This window comes from Muscardinus avellanarius (assembly GCF_963383645.1).
Source record: "Muscardinus avellanarius genome assembly, chromosome: 6".
Classification (NCBI taxonomy): domain Eukaryota; kingdom Metazoa; phylum Chordata; class Mammalia; order Rodentia; family Gliridae; genus Muscardinus; species Muscardinus avellanarius.
Window position 1 is genome coordinate 104,199,755 of NC_137791.1, and position 24,067 is coordinate 104,223,821.

At 38.2% G+C, this 24,067-nt stretch overlaps 1 protein-coding gene across 1 annotated transcript; it reads right to left on the reverse strand.

The window, feature by feature from the left end:
* Window positions 1–514: 514 nt before the first annotated feature.
* Window positions 515–23,596, reverse strand: TMEM33 (transmembrane protein 33; the record flags this gene model as incomplete). The annotated part of the gene is made up of 7 exons (XM_080697930.1): window positions 515–644; window positions 4,154–4,237; window positions 11,322–11,455; window positions 13,015–13,082; window positions 16,013–16,200; window positions 16,667–16,761; window positions 23,552–23,596. 7 exons carry the CDS (start codon window positions 23,594–23,596, stop codon window positions 515–517), a joined length of 744 nt encoding a protein of 247 aa, XP_080554056.1.
* Window positions 23,597–24,067: the final 471 nt, after the last annotated feature.

The following is a 24,067-nucleotide window of genomic DNA, read 5'->3' on the forward strand; positions in this document are numbered from 1 at the left end:
CAAAATAAATCTGTCCTAGTAAAGCAGCACAAAATCAGTAACAATTTGAAATTAGAGTGGGAAGTGCTTTTATTAAAATCAACCAGAATTAATGACTGGTAAAAGAATACTGTCTCAAAATATACTAAATTCACATATGCTATTACCATAATGAACTCATGCCAGATATAAATTCAGGTTACTGATTGGCTTGAAATTTCACATCTGTTTTTATAAGAAATAAATGTACTTCATGATACAGGCACAGCAGCATCTAAAATATTTGGTACATTTTTCACTACATACAAATTTCTCTAACTATTAGCAATAGAGCACAATTAAAATTTTCTCAGAAACATTTAAAAAGGCTTGATTTGACATGCCAGGAAAATGGTTATTTTTCTATAGAGATGTATTGATGTAAATTATGTAAACTGAATTGAGGTCAGTGTACCAACTGGAATTTAGGATACCCTATCAGATACCCAGCTGCTATAATGCATATATTATATACATAGCTTAACTAGAAGTTAAACTACGCAACTGTTGGTGCCAGTCTGCTTATAAAGGCAATGCTCTGGAGACAAAGTCTTCTCACGAACAGTGGGCAGGCAGGCTTCATTATTATGTGTTCAACAACAATCCTCAGTTCGTTAAACAAGTTCCTGCAAGATAAAATAGTTTTCTTTCAGAAACACAAAGAAAAAATAATATAATGCTACCTAATACTGATGAAGGAATTTACCCCAGCCGATAAAGAATTTGAAGAAAAGATCAATCTAGAATGCACTGTAGGGAAGACTCCAAATATACCCACAGTAAGACAGGGCAGGCAGCATGAACCTGTAGTGCCAGCACCTGGGAGGCTAAGAGGAAACAGAAGCAGGAGGATCACTTGAGCCCAGGAGTTTGAGACCAGCCTGGGCAACGTAATAAGACCCGTCTCTAAGATAACATAATAGCACATAACATAACAAAACAGACACATTTCCTCCCTCCCTCCCTCCCCCTCCCCCTCTCCCTCTCTCTCTCTCTCTGACACATACATTCCCTCTCCCTCTCCCTCTCCTCTCTCTCTCTCTGAAATCCTCAAAATCATCACCAGTGTCTTTTTGGGGTGTAGGTCAGTGGTAGAATATCCCTGAGTACAATCCCAGTATCACAAGAAGAAAAAAAGAACCTATGTCTAAAATAAGTAAATTCTATTTCAGAAAACACTGCAAAAATATTTTATCCCAAAATATATTTTATCCCAAAATAGCATAAAAATCCCCCAAAAGAACCAGATAAAATAATAAATGATCTTATTAATAATCTCACAGATTTAATCGAGTCTAAATGCTTATAGTTTTTTAGAGGCAAGGTCTCAATATGTTACTCAAGCTTGCTCTGAATTAATGGCCTCATAGGACCCTCCTGCCTCATCAGCTTTCTTGAATAACTAGGATGGTAGGCATGTATCAAATGCCAGTATAGTCTAAAGTACTTTAAAAATAATACTTCAAGCCCAGGTGTGGTGGTGTACACTTGTAATCCCAGTATTTGGGAGGCTGAGATGGGAGCTTCACGGTTCACAGTCAGTCTCATTTACTTAGTGAGGCCCTCTGCAACTTAGTGAGACCCTGTTTCAAAATAATGAATAAAAAATAGGGCAGGAGGTGTAGCTCGGAGGTTGAATGCCTCTGGGTCCCATCCCCAGACCCACAGAAAATATAATAATAATAATAATAATAATAATAATAATAATAATAATACTTCATTTCACTCTCAAGAAAAGGTTTTCCCTTTTACCAATAAAAAACTAAAAGATTCCAAACTTATCCTGAAATCCTAGAAGTTTTATTATACGGCTCCAATATACCTGTTTAATCTGTTTCAGCAACGCCACCATTCTGAATCTCCATTAGTCAAACGGATCAACTCAATGCCCATCCAAACATGGCTTGTACTTTCTTGCCTCTGAACTTACCCTCCTAATCTCTCTCTTCTTAAAATGCTTTCCCCCTCATTTTATCTATTCAAAGGTTTTCATCCTTCCAGAACAAATTTAAATACCTATTTGGAGAAATTTTCCTAGCCTTGTCTACCTATGACTTGTCCTTCTATAGATTACATATAGTAATATGATAAAGTAAACATATGGGAACTCATTCTTTATATAGTGTTCTCCCTTTTCCAAGTGAGATATGTTCCATGACTTACACTAGATGCCTGAAACCGCAGCTAGTACTGAACCCTATGTATTTTTTTTCTATAAATGCACCTGTAATAAAGCTTAATTTATAAATTAGGCATTGCACAGTATGATATAGTGGAAAAAGAGATAATTCACATCCAAGGTAGGAGGCAATAGGACATAGCACATTATTTCATCACCCTACTCAGATCTGCAAGCCATTGAAAACTTATACACTGACTACTTATGAAATTTCCCACTTAGTAATTTTTGACCACATGTAACTGAAACCACAAAGAATAACTACAGTAAGGGGGATTACTGTAAATTGGCTTATGAATACTTTTACCTGAACTACTCCTTGTGTGTGTGTCGGGGGGGGGGGTCTGGGGATGGAACCCAGGGTATTCTATCTGAGCTACACCCCTGGCCCCATTTTATATTCTTTCTTTATTTTTTTACTTTTTTTTGCAGTACTGGGAATGAAACCCAGGGGCATTCTACCTTCAAGCTATACCCCCAGCCCAATTTATTCATTCTTTATTTTGAAAAAAGGTCTCAATGAGTTGCAAAGGGCCTAAGCAGCTGAGGTGGTTCTCAAACTGCGATCCTCCTATTTCAGCCTCCCGAGTGCAAGTGCTGGGATTACAATTGTGTGCCACCACATCAGGCTTTATTCTTAATTTTTTTTTTTTTTTTGTGGTACTGGAGTTCCTGGAAACCCGACCTCCGGGCTACACTCCCAGACCTATTTTTTTTTTAAATATTTTTATTTGGAAACAAGGTCTTTTAAGCCAGCAAGGCTGGCTTCAAACCAGTGTGATCCTCCTGTCTCCGCCTCCCAAGCGCGGGGATTACAAGTGTGCACCACCACACCCGGCCTTTATTCTTAAATTTGAAAAAGGGTCTCACTAAGTTTTGGAGGGCCTCACTAAGTAGCTGAGGCTGTCCACGAACTGGGATGCTCCAGCCTTCGCCTCCAGAATGCTGGGATTACAAGTGTGAACCACCACGCCCCACCTGGACTACTTTTTTAAAATTATTATTTGACATGTGTTTTTGTTTCTTCAACTAGGAAGGCTCCTTGAGAACTGGACTTTTGTCGGACACATCTTCAAATTCCTCAAGGGTAGTGGTCAACATAACTCTAGTCTCCATTTCCTTTCTTTCTTTTGCAGAACTGAAGATGGAACCCAGGGGGCATTCTACCTCCAGGTTATACCCTCAGCCCTATTCTTTATTCTTTAATTTGGGACAGGGTCTCATTGAGTTGCAAAGGGCATCACTAAGTAGCTGAGGCTATCAGTGAGGTGAACCACAATCCTCTGTTCTACGCCTCCTGAATGCTGCGTGAGCCACCATGCCCGGTTCATTTTTTCTTTTTTTTCTTTTTGAGATACTAGGACTGAACCTAGAGGCATTCTACCTCTAAGCTATACCCTCAGCCATATTTTTTATTCTTTATTTTCAAACAGGGCCTCACTAAGTAGCTGAAGTTGGCTGCAAACCTCCCAAGTGCTGGGATTACAAGCATGAGCCACCACACCCAGCTCTGGTCTCCATTTCTAAAGAGAGATTTCCAGACTCATAGCAGTTTGACTTGTAATTTTTCAATTTTATGCTGGAATAACAATACCCATTCTTTAGAAACTATATTTTAGTCTTTTTAATCTCCAAAGCTAGCAATATACTCAAATATTTTGTGATGCTGTGCAATGGCAGGAAACCAAAACCACCAGTCAGTCACTTAAACATGATATTAAATGCATTTTCAACTTAGTGATATTTCAACTTATGATGGATTTATTAGGACATGACTCCACTATAATCACAGCATTTAACCACTTCCTCAATAACCCCAGCAAATTCTAAGACCTAGAAATTAATTTTGTAAAAACGTTTTTTCCTTCTGAATTTTGTTAGCTAAAATATGCTCGAAGAGGTACAAATACTGTATTTCAACAATACTTAAAACATTTAAACTAATCATTGACTTACCGACAATATGGATTTCTTCTAGAAGAGTATCGAAGAGTTAGAAATCTGTAATATATAAAAGGCTGGAGCAAACTTCCTTGGCCACTGAAATAAACAAATATAAGGTGACAAATATACATATATATTACCAAATCATATGCATACTCTCAAAACTCATAGGCAGTTCAAGTGGAGAATATGTGTATGTCTTCATTCATCAAATGGTCATTAGTATCTATTATATCTAAATCCAAGTTATTCTTTTTTAAAAATGGTACCTGAGACTGAAGCCAGGAACATTCTGCTTCTGAGCTACATACCCAGCCCTATTTTATTTTTTATTTTAAAACAGGGTCTCACAGCTGGGCGTGGTGGTGAATGCTTGTAATTCCAGCATTCCGGAGGCTGGGACCAGAGGATTGTGATTCAATGACAGCCTCAGTTACTTAGTGAGGCCCTTTGCAACTCAATGACACCCTGTTTCAAAGTAAAGAATAAAAAATAGGGCTGGGGGTGTAGCTTGGAGGTAGAATGCCCCCGGGTTCAATCCTCAGTACTGCAAAAATAAATAAATAAATAAATAAATAAATAAATAAATAAATAAATAAAGTCTCACTAAGTTGCAGAGGGCATCACTAAGTTGCTAAGGCTGTTCTCAAATCTGTGATCTTCCTGTCTCACCTTCCCAAGTACTAGGATTACAGGTATACATCAACACGCTTGGTTGAAGTTATTCTTAAGAAAAGAATGTAGATGATTGGTAAAAGTAAAATGTTATTAAGTTTTATCTACTTCTTTTTAAACTTTAAAATACTAAACAAATCGCGAGGCGTGGTGGCGCACGCTTGTCATCCCCACACTTGAGAGGCAGAGACAGGAGGATTGAGCAGGTTCGAAGCCAGCCGCGCTGGCTTAAGAGACCCTGTTTCCAAATATAAAAAAGTATAAAATATGTCTGGGAGTATAGCCCGGAGGTAGAATGGATTACAACCCCAGTACCACCAAAAAAAAAAAAAAAAAAAAAAAAAAAAAAAAAATATATATATATATATATATATATATATATTAAACAAGTCAGAAAAGCATAATGCCTCCAAAATTACTATAGTTAATAAAAGAAAGTATTAAAACTTTATATTCAAAAGGTGGGTAATTGCTGGGTATGGTGGCGCACACTTAGAATCCTCACGCTTGGGAGGCAGAGACAGGAGGATCACACAGGTTCAAAGCCAGCCGTGCTGGCTTAAGAGATCCTGTTTCCAAATAAAAATATAAAAAAAATAGGTCTGGAAGTGTAGCCCGGAGGTAGAAGGGTTCCATCCCCAGTACCAAAAAAAAAAAAAAAAAAAAGTGGGTAATTGGAGCCGGGTGTGGTGCGCACGTTTGGAATCCCAGCGCTTGGGAGGCTGAGACAGGAAGATCATACAGGTTCGAAGCCAGTCTCAACTACTGAGTGAGTGAGGATATCAGCAACTTAGTGAGACCCTATTTCTAATAAAATATAAAAACAGGTCTGGGAGTGTAGCCCAGAGGTAGATAGCCCCTGGGTTCCACCAAAAAAAAAAAAAAAAAAAAAAAGTGAGAATTTTACATACAAACACTCAAAACTATACTGGCTGACAAACAAATTTACATAGCCTACACTAACTAGGTAGGTTTAAAAGCACAATTATAATACTCCAAAGATTAAGACTTATGAAACTCCAAATATAAAATTCCCTAAAAAAATAATCTGGATTAAAATATTCACGACTTCCGGGAAAATGGAAACGGAGAAAAGTGGTGTTTACGAGTCCCACTAACAATCGATCTCTATTACCACAAAATCAGCGCCTTTCATAGCCAGAAGACACCATCAGCAGAGAAATAAAAACTGTAAATACAAGGGACAAAGAAAAAGGGAGCTGGAAGTACAACCAGACACCAAAAAAGAAACCAGCCTGCAGTGCTGCTCCGCAGCACCAGGCTCCAAAGAGGAGGGAGGACTCAGAACGGAGCTCAAAACCAGAGAGGAGATACGCCGGCCTCACGGCTGAGGACGCAACAGCAGCACCATACTGCCGGCAGCAGTGGCGAATTCATCGGACGGCTCCAGATCAGCACACTCAACAAACCACCAGGCTCCAGAGAGGAGGGGTAGACAGTGAGCTGAGGTGAGCAGCTGCGGAACAGCCGGGTGGGTTCCAGGAGTTTTTTTTAGCGCAAGGAGCGTCTAAAGCTCCCAGGGGCCGGGCTAATCACACCCTGCAGGGACTCGGAGTAGAGCTCAAAACCAGAGAAGAAATACACCAGCCTCACAGCCGAGGGTGTGGCAGTGGTGTCATATTGCCAGCAGCAGCAGCAGCCAGTTCACCGAGTCCACTATAGCTCCATCAGTGCACTCAACAACCGTGAGTCAAATTGCAGCCCCTAAAGGAGAAATCTCAGTACTGCACTCCCAGGGACTTACATAGATAGTCTCCCTGGGTTGGAGATTTTTACAGTCCAACCCAGTGGAGGAGTGGCGGCGGCAGAGATATCACACCATAGTTGCAGCTCCCCATGGGAGAACGCCCAGCCTGGCGCCCCCCATGGTCTAAAGCAGCTTCAATTGATTCCCTGAGTATGAGACTTTGCGATACAACCCAGTAAAGGAGTAGTGGTGACTGAGATACCACAGACTCGAAATCCAGAGCACCTTAAATGAAGTCGTAGTGACCCAAGGGAAGAACCCAGAGAAGGCACAAACTTCCGAAATCATGGAAAAGAGGAATAACAATGGAGCAATGAATGCCCACAACCCCACAACATCAGAACCTGATAACACAGAAATTCAGAGATCTCTAGAAGATCAAATCAGGAAAATAACTGTAGAAATAATAGAAGACTTTCTAAAAGAATTCAGAGAGTCTAAAAGAGATAAAGGATGCAATCATTGAAGTAAAGGCCTCAATTCAAAGTATAAACAACAGATTAGACCACATGGAGAATAGAATCTCGCTCCTAGAAGATGATCATTCTAAAAATGAACGCATAGTCTCTAATTTAGAAAAAAAAAAATCCAACAGCAGGAATTTGACATTGAAGAAATATGGGCCCATTTTAAGAGAACTAACCTAAGAATAATTGGAATAGAGGAGGGAAAAGAAGGTCAAAGAGATCAATAATCTCTTCAAGGAAGTGATAGCAGAAAATTTTCCATAGAGCAAGAGGTCGATACACAGGTCCAGGAAACTTATAGAACTCCCTTTAGACAGGATCAGAGAAGAGGATCGCCACACCACATAATTGTCAAAATAACTAATGTGGAAGCCAAGGAGAGAATCTTAAAGGCAACAAAAACAAAAGGCCAAAAAAGTGATATTGAGAGGCAAACCAATTAGAATCACTCCAGACTTCCCAAACCAAGCCATGAAAGCCAGAAGGGCGTAGAGTAACATATTCCAAACTCTGAAAGAAAACAACTTCCAGCCAAAAATTTCCTACCCAGCAAAACTATCTATCAAATTAGATGGGAAAATAAGAAGCTTCCATGACAAACAGAAACTGAAGGAATTTATGTCTTCAAAACCAGCGCTAGAAAAAATACTCAAGGGGATTAACTGCAAAGAAAAAATAGGTAATACATGCCAGAACCAGAGAAACAAGATTTCCCATCCAGCAGACAACTAAGCAAAGAAGAATAAACAGTATCTCAAACAGAAATAAAATCCTAACATGTTGGAAATTAAAAATTATCTCACTATAATCACACTGAATGTAAATGGCCTCAACTCCCCAATAAAAAGACATAAAGTGGCAAAATGGATTAAAAACCAGAATCCATCCATCTGCTGCTTACAAGAAACACACCTTACAGGTAAAGATAGGAACAAACTAAAGGTAAAGGGCTGGAGAAAGGTAATCCATGCCAATGGAACTCGAAGACAAGCAGGAGTAGCAACTATGATATCAGACAAATTAGACTTTAAACCCAAACTTATTAGAAGAGACAAAGAAGGTCATATTTTACTGGTAAAAGGAATAATCCAGCAAGAGGAAATAACAATAATCAACATCTATGCCCCAAACATAGATGCAGCTACTTTCATAAATCAAACTCTTTGTGACATGAAGTCACACATAAATCCCAATACAATAATACTGGGAGACTTTAACACACCTCTCACAACACTAGACCGATCTTCCAGACAAAGGGTCAGTGAAGATGCCTCAGAACTAAAGAACACCATTAACCAAATGGACCTGTTGGACACATATAGAATATTTCACCTAACTACAGCGGAGTTTACATTTTTCTCAGCTGCTCATGGAACCTTCTCCAAAACAGATCACATCCTGGGACACAAAATGAGCACTAGCAAATTTAAAAAATGTTACATACTTCCCAGTGTCATTTCAAACTAGAAATCAATTGTGAGAAGACCCAGAGAAACAACATAAACATGTGGAGACTGAACACCACACTCCTGAATGAAGAATGGGTCATAGAAGATGTAAGAGATGAAATCAAGAAATTTCTAGAAACAAATGAAAATAAAGATACAACATATCAAAACCTCTGGGACACTTTGAAGGCAGTATTAAGAGGAAAATTTATCACACTGAGTGCTCACATAAGAAAAACAGAAAATCTTCAAATAAATAACCTAACAACACAACTCAAAGCCCTTGAAAAGCAGGGACAATTGAACCCCAAAGCCAGTAGAAGACAGGAAATTATTAAAATTAGAGCAGAAATTAACAAAATAGAGAATTAAAAAACAACACAGAAAATCAACAAAACCAAAAGCTGGTTTCTTGAAAAAATTAACAAGATAGATAAACCACTAGCCAACCTAACTAAAAAAAAAAGAGAGAATCAACCCAAATTATGAAGCTAAGGGATGAAAAAGGAGAAATTACTACTGATAGTGTAGGAATCCAGAGGATTATCAGAAACTACTTTGAAAAACTATACTCCAACAAAATGGAAAGTCTGGAGGAAATTGACAACTTTCTAGATAAATACAACCTTCCTAAACGGAGTCAAGAAGATATAGAACACTTAAACAAACCAAAAACAATCAAAGAGACTGAAACAGTAATAAAGAGCTTACCATCACAAAAAGCCCAGGACCAGATGGTTTCCCAAAAAAAGATGTTATCTAGCCAGGCATGGTGGTGCACGCTTGTAATCCCAGCATTTGGGAGTCTGAGACAGGAGAATCTGGGTTCGTGAATAGTCTCAGCTACTTAGTAAGGGCCTTTGCAACTAGTGAGACCCTGTTTCAAAATAAAGAATAAAAAATTGGGCTAGGGTGTAGTTTGGAGGTAGAATGTCCCTAGGTTCCATCCCCAGTACTGCAGGAAAAAAAAAAATCTAGTTGTGATCCCACAGTTTAAGTAACATTTAGTAAGCCTAGAGTTCTCTGGAGGAAAGTATTACTTAAAAGAATGGAAGACATGTATTCATAAGGAAATCTACAAAAAGTTTGAAAAGAGACTGCTAAAGAAATGAGTAACTAGCCATGTGCAGTGATACATGCCTATAATGCCAGTACTTGAGATGCTGAGACATAAAGATTACAAAATCAAGATCAGTCTCAACAACTTACCAAGTTTCAAAAAAATAAAAACAAAAATGGCTGGGAATATAGCTCAGCTGTAGAGCATACTTAGGTCCAACTAGAAACACACATACAGAAAAGTAACTGTCAGGTATATAAATACCTCATTAGTTAATTAAGGCAATAAATATTAAAAATCATAAAATATAATATTATGATCATAACAGTTTATACAAATTAACAAGATTATAAAAAATTGGTATACAGATTTTAAAAAGCCATTTTGACATGGTCTATTAAACATAAAGTGAACTTAGCTTACATAGAGCAAAATCAATTCTGATATGTGTTAGAAAAAAAAAAACTAACTCCTAAGTATAATCAGGTAAACTGTATCAATAATTGGAAAAGAAGATAATTTGGAAGCAAATGTCCATCATCATGGGTATGAGCAATAAAATATAGCACACTCACTACAATCATTAAACAAACAAACCAGACATATATGCCAAACAAACAGCTCACAAAAACATAAGTGAAAACAAAGCAAAGTGCAGACAACTACTAAATGATAATACTTGTAGCTGGGCACAGTGGCACACACCTGTAATCCTAGTACTTGGTAGGCCAAAACAGGAGAATCACAGGTTGGGAGACAGCCTCCACAACTTGGTGAGACCCTGTTTCTAAATAAAATAGGGCTGGGGAGCTCAGAGATAGAATGCCCCTCAGTTTAATCCCCAGCACCACAAAAGCAAGATAAACAAAATGATAAAACTTGTGATATAAAATAAAAATTAATAAACCTAATACCCACAATAATACCTATTTTCTACAGATTTACACAAGTATTTTTTTTTTTTTTTTTTTTTTGGTGGTACTGGGGTTCCTGGAAGCCCTTCTACCTCCGGGCTACACTCCCAGACCTATTTTTACATTTTTATTTGGAAACAGGGTCTCCTAAGCCAGCGCGCGCGGCTGGCTTCGAACCTGCGCAATCCTTCTGTCTCTGCCTCCCAAGCGCGGGGATTACAAGCGTGCGCCACCACGCCCAGCTACACAAGTATTTTTAAAGAATTAAAAACATATACACATTATCAAACTTCTTGCCTTTGAGGAGAGGACAGAATTGCAATGAAGATTCATAATCAAATGATATTTTAGCTTTTATCTATAATGTTGGTATAAAATTAAAAATTGAAAAAGTAGTCATCCTGGTAGAAAGGTATACTATTTTAAAACTCAAAGGAAGAGATCTATTTTAGTGTTGCAACTTTCAAAAGGAAAGCTTTCTTTATTCATGCATTACTTCTATACCAAAGAGACAAACAAAATAAGGAGACAATAATAGACAACTATCACTATAAGACCAATCATTTTAAAAGATTTTTCTTTAGCTTAAGTAAAAGCATCATAGTAATGGTAAGAATGGACTACAATAGGGTTCCCAAGACTCTTTAAAAAGCAGTAATTTAGAAAGTAATTTTTAAAATGTTAAATGGTATTTCAAAAGAAATACTATACTAAAGTGATTGTTAAGATACATCTAGATCTGCATCTTGATACACTCCAAATTCAAGCAAAGATGAAATTTGAATTAGCACCCTTATTATGTTCATTTAGTCAAAGATTCTCCAAAAGAAATATATTTTTATTCTTACCTAAAAAGCATAAAAACTGTAGCGGGCATCAAGAAAATTTCATTACAAGCAATGAATTTCAGAATATTTTGTTGATTAGCACTTAATTTATCCAGGACAGATCTCAAGAGAGGTAAACTACTTGAACCCTTTGCCTAAAACAAACAAACAAAAAAGAAACATTAGAAATAACAAACTCTTTTTGGTAACTCAGTATCCCTGTGGGAATGGTTCTGGGCCACCTATCAGATCCCCAAATTTGCAGATTTTCAAAATCCTTATCTAAAATGGCACAGTATTTGCATGTAACCTAACATATTCTCTCTTAACACTTATCATCTCTAGATTGCTTATAATTCCTAATATAGTGTAAACAGCATACAAATAGTTATTGTACCGTATTCTTTAAAGATAAAAATCTAGCCAGGCAAGGGATGCCTATAATCCCAGTACTTGGGAGGCTGAGACAGGAGGATCACAGGTTGGAGAACAGTGTGTGTTAGCTTAGCAAGACCCTGTTTCAAAATAAAAAATAAAACGGACTGAAGGTATAGCTCAGAGGTCGAATTCCCTTCGGTTCAGTCCCCAATACCACAAAAATAAAGAAATTAAATTAATTTTTTCAAAAGGCCTAGGGGTATAGCTCAGAGGTAGAATGCCCCTGGGTTCAATCTCCCATATCACAAATAAGAAAAAGAAGAGTCTATGCATGGTCATTACAGATATTTTTTCCCAAAATTTTTTGATCTGCAATCAGTTAAATTTGCCAATTTCGAACCCAGGGACACCAAGGGTCTATTGTATTCGCTTTCTTTAGATAAGCAGTATATTCAACAGTAATATAACAAAAGCCAATTATCTAATGGTATGTTATTTCTCTCCGATCATAGCAAAATCTATCCAATAACACAAACAAACAAACAAACCAATAACACAGTTAAAATTATCTGTGACTCCTTAACAGTAGAAATTATGGACTCCTAATTGCTGTTGTGATCAGAGTCCAATCCAAGGCACAAATTTAGATATATTAATTCAAATTTCAGTGTACATGCAGTAAATATACCTGGCATACTTCTATTGGGCTTAATGTTCTAGCCAGTATTAAATTTCAAGAAAGAAGCAATTCTTAGTATAAAATATTTAGTATCTCTCTGATATGTCAGAATTACATATTCACAAAACAAAAGATCTCTGGCAACTCATCAAACTGAGAAGATACAAGTTTTTTTCTGTTTCTTTTTGTTGTTGGTAGTGATGGTGGTACTGGGGTTCCTGGAAACCCTTCTACCTACAGGTTACACTCCCAGACCTATTTTTATATTTTTTTAAATTTGGAAACGGGGTATCTTAAGCCAGCGAGGCTGGCTTTCAACCAGCGTGATCCTCCTGTCTCCGCCTCCCAAGCGCAAGGATTACAAGTGTGCACCACTACTCCCGGCTGAAGATACAAGTTTTAAAAAATAAAGAGATCTATTTAGAATTTTACAAATTCCTCTGGGAACTGAGGCTTAATTTTAAGTACAATTCTTTTAAAAAAATATATTAATTTGTAACATTTCAGCAATAAAAACTTTCAAACTCAGGACTTTCAAATCACTCAATAATCCATAACAAGTTTTTGTAAGCAACAGAACAATTTTCTTTTACAGATGAAATGTTTTAAACTCAGATTCATGGCAACTATCTATAATCCAGGAGTTGTTTTACTTACGTCAAGGACCTTTTTCGTGTATGTAGCCGCATGAAGCAAAGAGAATAATAAGACTGGGAAAATACTCACTGAAGAAAATTAAGGAAAACATTTAAAAATTATAAAGTCCTTTGCAAAACAGGCTTTGTATTATATTCAAATATACAGATCTGAAACTCTTGCAAAATGAGTTCAGTGGAATGGCTTTTGTTTTACTGATATACTCTGAATCAAAGTTCTTAATTATAAAGAAGTAAATTTTCACTTTCTAAAGCTTACCATTATTTTTATGAAGATTAATGGCCAAAAGTTTTTACTTATTTCTACTGGTTAAAACACTGCCAACATTTGTTAAAGTAACTAGAATGCAGACTCTCTCAAAGAATTAACCCTATTCTTCTGACCCTGGGAACGTCAAGCGATAGCCTTCAGAGACAGTCTGTACAGTGATTTCACATACCTCACAGCCATGGGAGCATTAAGAATGATTTAAGAATAATTCCCAAATTTCCCTCCACTAAAGACTTTTTGTTATTTCTTTTCTACAAAGACTCCATTATTTTTAGATTCTGTACCACCTGTACCCAAACTACTATTATAATCATGTTGTCAATTTGTAAAAATTAAAAAGACAGTGTTTATCTGGATTTGTATATAATTCACTGAAAGTCTCATCAGTTTAATTACAGACCTAAGCCTTATACTTAAGTCCAATAGTCTGGCTCTATGCCATGGATAAATACATCATGCAACTTTCTGAAAAATAAAAATTGTTCAAAAAACCTCATTGTCCAACTTAAGATTTGCCAGGTTGGTAACAGCAACAAAAACTTATCAAGTATTTCAAGGAAATCATATAGACTGTGTTAATCAATCACGAACAGCAAAACACTAGCCCTAAAATTACTAGCAGTTTCTAAGAAACAAATCATTTTACTTTTCTATACTAGCTGAAGGCCTGGCATGGAGGGGAAATGGTGACTGCTATAATATAATCTGAGTACCAAATCCATTGTTATATAACTCATTTAGAACCCTTTTCTAATTTCCAACTGGTGACCACCTATACCTAAATTAAAAGAACTCTAATTCTCTAATTATATAGTTCTCCAAATTAATATATCCTGAGCAATTCTTTCCTGCCATTCACAAAAATTAAAATGCCAATTTACCGAATATCACGCATGGACACAGTTTAAAAATTTTTTACTAAATCACAGCCTCCCTTTGAAACTGACAATTCTCTCTTTAAAGCCACTGTGGAACTCTGTTTTGGCTTAAACTCAATTTAAACTCTGATGCATTTCCAGACTTGAAGACGAATTCAACAACAAAGGCAGTATCAGGTATTGAAAACAGAACCCTGAAATGGGAATCAAAATGTCTGGGTTCTAGTCCTAGCTCTGTCAAAAACTTCAGCTTATGAGGTATTCTCAGCTTTTATCACATGACTGTGTGGAAATCAAACCTAGAGATTTCTAATGAGTCTTTTACTACTAACATTCTACAGCTCATTCACTATTTTTTTTTTTTTTTTTTTTTTTTGCAGTACTGGGATTCCAACACAGGAGTGATGTACCACATCCCCAGCCCTTTTAATACCTATATATATAGAGAGAAGGGGAGGGAAACACACACACAGTCTTCATAAGTTGCCCAACCTGGTTTCCAACTTGCAATCCTACTTCCTGAGTAGCTGGGATTATAAGAGTATGGCACAGCAAGAAATTCTTAGTAAGAAATTGACATTTTTAAACTATTTAGAAAAGATAAAGGGTGAAAAGTCTATAATTTTAACCCTAAGTACCTGCTATTGATACAAGGCCATTTTTGTAAGAACAAAGGCCACTCTTTTAAGAAGAAAGTTCTGAATGCTTCTGGTATTACTTTGGGCCACCTTTCCTTATTACCATAATACCCACTTCCTTAGGAATCAAGACTCATTTCTTGTCAATTACTAGCTTATGTTAATTCTAGTGCTCACTACCCTCTCCCCCTCCCATAATAATGTGAAATAAGGAATATGAAATCCTTAGACTTTACTATTACCATGAGAAATGGGCTTAGCAAATAAACAAGTGCACAGAAAAGCAGAAAGGTTGTCTTCACAGACTCAAGTTTCATTTGATATAACCTCAGAATTCACTCAACAAAACTTAACTGAGCGCCTGACCTTTGCCAGGCATTGTTTTAGAGTTCAGAATCAGTGTGTTCACCATCCGTGGTGGCCCACGCTTGTAATCCCAGTACTTGGGAGGCTGAGACAGGAAGATCACAGGTTTGCAGCCAGCCTCAGCTACTTAGTGAGGGCCTCCACAACTTAGTGAGAATAAAAACTAGGGCTGGGTGTAGCTCGAAGTCCTAGTACCACAAGGAAATAATAAAAAAAAAAGATCAATGTGTTCAATTTGCTCTATATTAATTACCTGGAATATAGTTTCTTTCATTTTTATTTCTCCCCTCAAAGAAATTTTAAGCTACTAAAAAGCATAACTAAGAACCCTTGTATGTATCTTCCCATGGCATTTCAAAATGGCAAGAATTTTTATTTTTGGGAGGAGGTACTGGGGTTCCTGGAAATCCTTCTACCTCTGGTCTACACTCCCAGACCTATTTTATACTTTTTTTTTTTTTTTGAAACAGGGTCTCTTAAGCCAGCGCGGCTGGCTTGGAACCTGCACGATCCTCCTGTCTCAGCCTCCGAAGTGCATAAGCTTGTGCTTCGAATTTGAATCTCACAACATTCACTGCTAATAGAGAAGCTTCCAGAGGTTAGGACACTGATAGACAAAAGTTTAAAATACCCAAATCAGCTCTTCCAAATTTATATTTCAAATTTTACGGTCAAAAATTCTTACAACAAACCTATCTTCTTCATATAAATGAAGTGCCAAAAACCAAACAAACCAAAGCTTCATGGAATGCCTTTGTCATCCTTCCTATAAGAAAAAAGCTAATCAAGAGATCACCTACAGGTTTAAGTTGTTAATTTCACTGTGAAAAAAGTAGAAAAGGATACTCGTAACAGGGTAGGAATTGACAAAGATGAGTGAATACAACAGGTAGTGGCAGCTGTCCTCTAACAAAGCCTGGGCCAGGAATGCTCTGCTTAACTGGAAGTGCGGTAATCTTTGATGCAGCCTCAGAGCACTGGTAAGAGCATTTGCCAGCAAAGCACGTTGATAAAAGCTTGCTGCTTCATGCAACCTGCAAATTACCACAGGAGAAGTTATCATGAGACATAAACAGCTACCATGTCTCTTCCTCCTTAGTGAATTGCATCATAATTGCACAACACCTAAATCACTTAATTGCCAATCGAAAAAATTTTCTTGAACCTGTACTACCTTCTTAGAAGCATCACTTTGTATACATAACCAACTGAATTTCATAAAGCAGTGATTTTTCCTATCAAGTTAAAAACATGTAAAAAATATAAAAACCATGAACTTATCTCAATCCCATTCATCCATTTTTCCTTAGATTTTTCACTTTGCTTATTTAGTTTCACAAATCCTGAGATCCCTCCAATTAACAGTTAGGTGACTAATGACTTAAGATGGAATTTGCTTTATTTGTTCCCAAACTCTTACAATTGAACAATTCTTACATCTAAACGGCATTTTATAAAAACTGAATAACTATCAATGTCAAAAGTATGTATAATACATACCCAAGAAGAGGCAAAACAAACAGAGCAGAGCAGTAAACTGTGAACAAGCGAGAAAGCCACATTGCTGTGTCCAGTTTATTGGTCATCATGAATTGCTAGATTTAAAAAGAAAAATATCAGAGTAAGCTAAGTCTGCAAATTAAGGATATTATCAAGTATGAAGAGTATGTACTTATTCCTATACAAAATATCTGAACAACTTCATAACATTTGTTTCTTAGACTGAGTGAAAACCTACACGCTCAGTGACCAGTCCAAACACCTTACCTTTATAGTACTGATGTGGAAAGCACAGAAAGTACTTAAATAAAGAGAAATAAGTAGAAAAGTACCAGTTAACAATAAAAATAAAAATGACTAGCTGTGTGTGGTGGTGCATGTCGGTAATCTAAGAGTACTTGGAAGGTTGAGACAGGAGGATCATAGGTTCAAAGCTAGCCTCAGCAACTTAACAAGGCCCTAATTAGAAATAAATATTTACGTTTCAAAATAAAAAAGGCCGAAGATGTAGCTCAGAGGTAAAATATCCCTGGTTCAATCCCCAGCATCAAAAAAAATAAAAAAATAGCTCCATTACCACAAAAAGAGCGCCTCTCATAGCCAGAAAACACCATCACCAGAAAAACAAAAAAACCACCAGGCTCCAGAGAGAAAGCGAACTGAGAACAGAGCTCAGGGCCACAGAGGAGACACACGCGCCCAAGGACGCGGCAGTAGTGCCATACTGCCGGCGGCAGCGGCGAACTCAGCGGACGGCTACAGCAAGCCGAGGTGAGCCGATGCGGAACAGCCAGGCGGGATCTTTCGGCGCAGACAGCATTTAAAGCTCCCAGTGGCTGAGCTCAGCACACGCTGCAGGGATTCAGAGTGGAAATCAAAACCAGAGAAGAAAAAATACGCCAGCCTCATGGCCGAGGGCGTGGCAGAGGCGCCATATTGCCACCGGCGGCGGTAGCAGCAGTGAATTCACGGAGTCCAGTACAGCTACATCTACGTACTCAAGAACAGTGAGTCAAATTGCGGGCCACAGAGGAGAAATCCCAGTATTGTGCCTCCTGGGACTTGACCCAGTGAGGGAGTGGTGGTGGCAGAGATATCACACCATAGGAGAGCATGCAACCTGGCACCCCCCCATAGTTTAAAGCAGCCTCTATTGACTCCCTGGGTCGGAGACTCTGTGATACAACCCAGTAAAGGAGTAGTAGGGTCTGAGATAATACAGACTCGAGATCCAGAGCACCTTAAGTGAAGCCATAGTGACCCAAGGGAAGAACCCAGAGAAGGCACAAACCTCTGAAATCATGGGAAAGAGGAATAACACTGAAGTAATGAATGTGCACAACCCCACAACATCAGAACCTGATAAAACAGAAAATCAGAGATTTCTAGAAGATCAAATCAGGAAAATAACTGTAGAAATAATAGAGGTGCTTCGAAAAGAACTCAGAGAGAGCCAAAAAGAGATAAAGGATGCAATTAATGAAGTAAAGGCCTCAATTCAAAGCACAAACAACCGATTAGACCACATGGAGAACAGAATCTCGCTCTTAGAAGATGAGCAATCCAAAAATGAATGCATAGTTTCTAATCTAGAAAAAGATATCCAACAGCAGGAATCTGACATTGAAGAAATATGGGCCCATCTTAAGAGAGCTAACCTAAGAATAATTGGAATAGAGGAGGGAAAAGAAAGTGATACCAAAGGGATCAACAATCTCTTCAAAGAAGTAATAGCAGAAAATTTTCCAAATATAGAGCAAGAGGTTGATACACAGATCCAGGAAACTTATAGAACTCCCTTTAGACAGGATCGGAGAAGAGGATCCCCACGCCATATAATTGTCAAAATGACCAATGTGGAAGCCAGGCAGAGAATCTTAAAGGCAACAAAAACAAAGGGCCAAGTGACATTCAGAGGCAAACCAATTAGAATCACTCCAGACTTCCCAAACCAAGTCATGAGAGCCAGAAGGGCTTGGAGTAACATATTCCAAACTCTGAAAGAAAACAACTTCCAGCCAAAAATTTCCTATCCAGCAAAACTTTCTATCAAATTAGATGGAGAAATAAGAAGCTTCCATGACAAACAGAAACTGAAGGAATTTATGTCTTCAAAACCAGCGCTAGAGAAAATACTCAAAGAGATTAACTACAAAGAAGAAATAGGTAACACTCACCAGAACCAGAGAAACAAGAGTTTCCATCCAACAGACAACTAAGATTGGTTATCTGTGGAGATTCATTATTTATGTTAGTCTTTTACCTATCTCTAAATTGTATTGTTTGCCTTTATTGTTGTTAATTTTTAGGATTTCTAGTTGGAATATTAATATACCTTCAGATATAGCATTTGGAAATATTTTATCCAATTCTATTAGTAACTTTTAACTCTGTTTACATTGTCTTTGGATATACAATATTTTCTTTTATTTTTTAGGGAGTTTGTATATTCTTCTGTTGCCTGTGCCATTGAAATCATATCCAAGAAATCACTGCCAATTTCAATGTTGTGAGGTTTTATGACCCAGATTTTCTCCTAAAAGTTTATAGTCTTATGATTTATATTTAGGTCTTTTATCTAGTTTGAGTTAATACTTGTATGTGGGATTAGGTAAGGGTCCAATTTTATTCTTTTCCATGTAATTATTATTTTTCAACAATATTTAGTTAAAAGATTATTATTTCCACCACCAAATCTTCGTGGAAACCTTGTCAAAAATAACTTGACAATATAGGGAAGAAGTTAGCTCTAGGCTTGTATTTAACTCCAATGGTCTATATATCTGCCTTTAGAAGAGTACTACACTGTTTCAATTATTGTAGCTTTATATGGTTTGAAATCAGAAAATATACATCTTCTAGCTTTGTTTTTGCTTCGAGATTGTTTTGGGTATCTAGAGTCAATATTCCATATCAGGATAGATTTTTTTCTGAAAAATAAATATATGATAGTTTCACCTAAAAAAAAGAAAAAAATATTCTCTGGTAAGAAAGAAAGCAAAAAGAAATATTGAAATGTTATCTTTAAGTCATCAAAAGCTTGGTATCAGACAAATGAAACTGTTATGTGAGATTATCATTTGTAATTTTGGATAAATTGCTATAATACTAGATGTCAACCACTAAGCCAAGCATGGGAGGGAGGGATGGGGAGAGAATGGGGTGGGGATCGGGTGGGGGCTGACTGGGCGATGTGTGCATGTATGTCTACAAAAGTTTGTATCCCACTATGATGTATGAATACAGTGCACCAATAAAATAAAATTAAAAAAAAATAAATAAAAAAATAAAAATTAAAAAACAAAAATAAAAGACTAGTTAGGAAAAGAAATCCAGACAGAAATTTAACAATTGTCTTAATCTTCTTTAACATTGTAATACTGGCTTCTTCTATTTTAAAAGAACATTAAATAAGAACTAATTGCTCTCAAGAGAACCATAATGGCTATTCTTAGAAAAATCTCAAACCCAAATAGGTAGGTCTCAGGGCTGCGTAAAAAGGTCTCACACAAATCCAGTTTGGATTAAATAAACCTTTGAAAGGATAAAAGGTCAAATTGTGTTAACAGTTACTATTGAACTTGTTAGTGTGTGGATGATTTGCCTAGGTACACAGGGGCCTAGCAAGCTATAGGTGTTCAAAACATAGCTATCAGGTATTAAATGGTACCTGCTCCCCTGATTATATGACTCTTGTGCCCTCTGAAAGTTTCCCCATAAGTCTTACTCTAGTTTCTAAATGGCAAACTTCCATAACCATTTTCTTCTCATTCTGTCTTTCTTTTACTGCTTACATCCATTACCACTAAACCAAGAACTTAAACACTATTTTATTATTAAATGTGCTTTATATTCAAATTCTGAACAAGCTTTTACATTTTTCCACTACCATATACATAAACAATGTTAATGCAGACATCAATACACCTGAGTATATAACATAAACAAAATCTTCAGCCAGGCTTGTAATCCTAGTACTTGGGAGGTTGAGACAGGAGGATGCAGGCTTGTGGCCAGCCTCAGCTACATAGTGAGACCCTGTTTCAAAATAAAAGAATAAAACTACACTGGGGTGTAGCTCAGATATAGAATGGCCCTGGGCTCTAGCCACCGTAAATAAATAAATAAATAAATAAATAAATAAATAAACAAATAAACAAACAAACAAACAAATAAGGCTGGTTGTATAGCTCATAGGTAGAATGCCCCTGAGTCAATCCCAAGTGCCAAAAAGAAAAAAAAAGAAAAAAGGTACTTTCATAAAACTAATTTCAAAATTCAAGATCAGTTCTATTTGAAGTTTACAATGTTTTTTAAGTAATTTAATTTCATTATCTCTCAGGAGGAAAAATCATAAAAAAAATTTTAAAGATAAATGCAAATACACCAGCTGGCGTGGTGGCTCACACTTGTAATCCCAGCATTTGAGAGGCTGAAACTGGAGAATCGTGGTTTGCAGACAGCCTCAGCTACTTAGTGAAGCCCTCTGCAACTTAGTGAGATCCCGTTTCAAAATAAAGAATAAAAAATAGAGCAGGGGGTGTAGCTTGGAGGTCAAATGCCCCTGGGTTCCATCCCCAGACCCACAAAAAGGGGGGGGGAAATGCAAATACTGTAAAATTCAAGGGCATTTTATTGCAAGCCTTTTTAATCATATGAAGGTAATTTCAGAAATATAAAAATGCCTATGGTTCCATCCAGAACAACTCCCCTAAATTTAAATGATTCACGGCAGTCAAACAGAAGGGCTAGACTGCCGTGAATCATTTAATCTAGTTTACTGTGCTCAGTTTCTCTACAAATACCTCAATTCTATATCACAGTTTAAAATTTAGAATATTCTTTTAAGTTTATTTGTGTAGAGTGTTCATTTTATGGTAAATCACTGAACTATGCATTTCATCTTATATACTTGAATATAGCAGTTTAGATTTTTAAGAGTGGTCTGCCCTAGTGGCATGCATCTGTAGGCACTGTAACTTGGGAGGCTGAGGCAGGAGAATAACTTAAGCCCATTGTGAGTTCAAGACCAACCTGGTGACATAAATGAGACCCCATTTCAAAACAACAGCCAAAAGGAATATCGCATCCAACCACCATACCAGTAATATATAGTTCAGGCAAAATACATTAATGGATCTTTAAGCAAAAAACTGTTTATGAGCAAGATATTCACCATGGCTCCTCCGGTCTCAACCTCCTAAATACTGAGATTATAAGCCTGTACCACCATGCCTGGCTGAAGCTGTTGTTTCATGTTATACACTCATGTGTGCTTGTATTAGATGTCTGCATTAACATTATTTAAGTTAGGTACCATGCCATAGAATATCTTTTCATCACAAAAGGGGAAAAAAGGTACCTTTACCATGAAGAATCTGGTGGGCATCATCCTAATCATATAATCAAATTCAAAATTCGGCAGTGACAAGGCAGAATCAAATGAAAGGCTTCCTGAAATATAATGTACTAAGCCGGGCATGGTGGCACATGCTTGTAATCCAGCTTCTGGGAGGCTGAGACTGAAGGATCGCGGTTCCCAGCCAGCATCCACTACTTAGTAAGGCCCTTTGCAACTCAGTGAGACTCTGTTTCAAAAAAATAAAGAATAAAAAATAGGGCTGGAGGTGTCGCTCGGAGGTAGAATGCCCCTGGGTTCCATCCTCAGTACCGCATTAAAGAAAAAGAAAAAAAGAAAAAGAAAAACATAATGTACTGAGAAGGACAGGATAATCACTCATGTAACTCCAGTTTGAGGAACACTGTGCTAAACCAGTGGTCTGGACTCTGGAGAACTGTCTTGAAAGACAAAAAAGGGCAGACGACAACAGAACTCTGCTGGATTAAAAGACACTAATAAGATATGACCAAGAAGTGCAATGCATGCTTTCTGGCTGACTTCAGGAGACTGAGCTTTAGAGAATAATTAAGGAAATTAGAACATGAATTTTACATTAGTTGAAAACATGTATCAATGTCCAATTTCCCGAGTGTGGTAACTGTTTTGTGGTCAAGTGGAAGAATAACAAAAGTATTGGTGGGTTAATAAAAAACACTCTCAAATGAATCAGCAAAATAAGTGTTTATAGATTTTTTTTTTTTTTTTGGCAAAATGTTTTTTAAAAAGTAACTCATCCGCAGGGCACGCTTGTAATCCCCTCGCTTGGGAGCCTGAGACCGGAGGATCGCACAGGTTCAAAGCCAGCCTCAACTACTTAGTGAGACCGTTTCCAAATAAAATATAAAATAGGTCTGGAAGTATAACCTGGAGGTAGAAAGCCTCTGGGTTCCACCCCCAGAACCACCAAAAAATAAATAAATAAATCACTCATCCAATTCACACACTTAAGATTTGAAACTAGAGGACAATTACGCTTTGGGTACAAAGAATTAGTAAGCTGCAGCTAGGCATCTTTAAAAACAATATTTTAAATCATAAAAGCACAGTATTTAGCTTCATAAAAGACAAAATGAAGAAGCAGCAACAGCAGACTGCTTTCTCCTTTGCGTCATTTCAATGTAATGGCATACAGTAGGCGCAAAGGTTCCCCGCCGCCACGCGTGTGCACCGCGAGGCCAGGTACGACCTCGGATGGTATCTTCAACCTTGGGCCCTAGGACAATCGGACACCTGGCGTTGGCAAACGCCAGTGGTCCCATTTCCACTGCACGCAGGTGAGGCCACCTGCTCCGGGACGGCCAGAAACAAACCTGTAGCACCCTCGGTAGCTTTTCTTACGTTCTCCCCTCTCGACCCCAACTTCCACTCATAATATCAGGCCAGAAAGCTCGGAGCTGCTGGAACACCTCGGGACCTCGCCACACACTTCCTGCTCCCTCCCAACTCTGGCACAGCCGCCAGGACGCCCCAGCCGGCTCACTTACCACCGCGCCCGCCCCTTGGGGGCCGTTTGGGGTCGTGTCGGCCATGGAGACACACAGGCGCCGGGGACGCTGCAATCGGAGAAAAAAGAGACAAAACGTCGGCGCGGGGGCCACCACCCGGGTAACCGGCTTCCCCTGCCCAGCGCCGAGGGCCGGGCGCGCCCGCCGCGGCTCCCCGCCTCCAGAGGGAGGAGGCTCCCGGCTCAGGTGCGGCCGGCGCCCCCAACACCCGGGAAGTACCTGTCCCCCTCCGCCGAGATCAAAGCGCGCTTTCCAGAAAGAACGAGGCGAAGGCGGAGCTTCCCACCAGGGCCCGAAAGGGCCGAACCAACGCCGCCGGCCCCGGAGACTGACGGACCCGGAAGTGCTCCTCTCATTTCCGTGAGGAAGAGGCGGGGGCAAAGGGCGCGGGGCCTAGGGCATGCCGGGAAATGTAGTTTTCTCCTCCTTTCTGCCCCAAGGGCCTGCTAGGTCTGTGAGCTAAAAGTGAGGCTGGTGGAGCAACTTTTGTCTCCT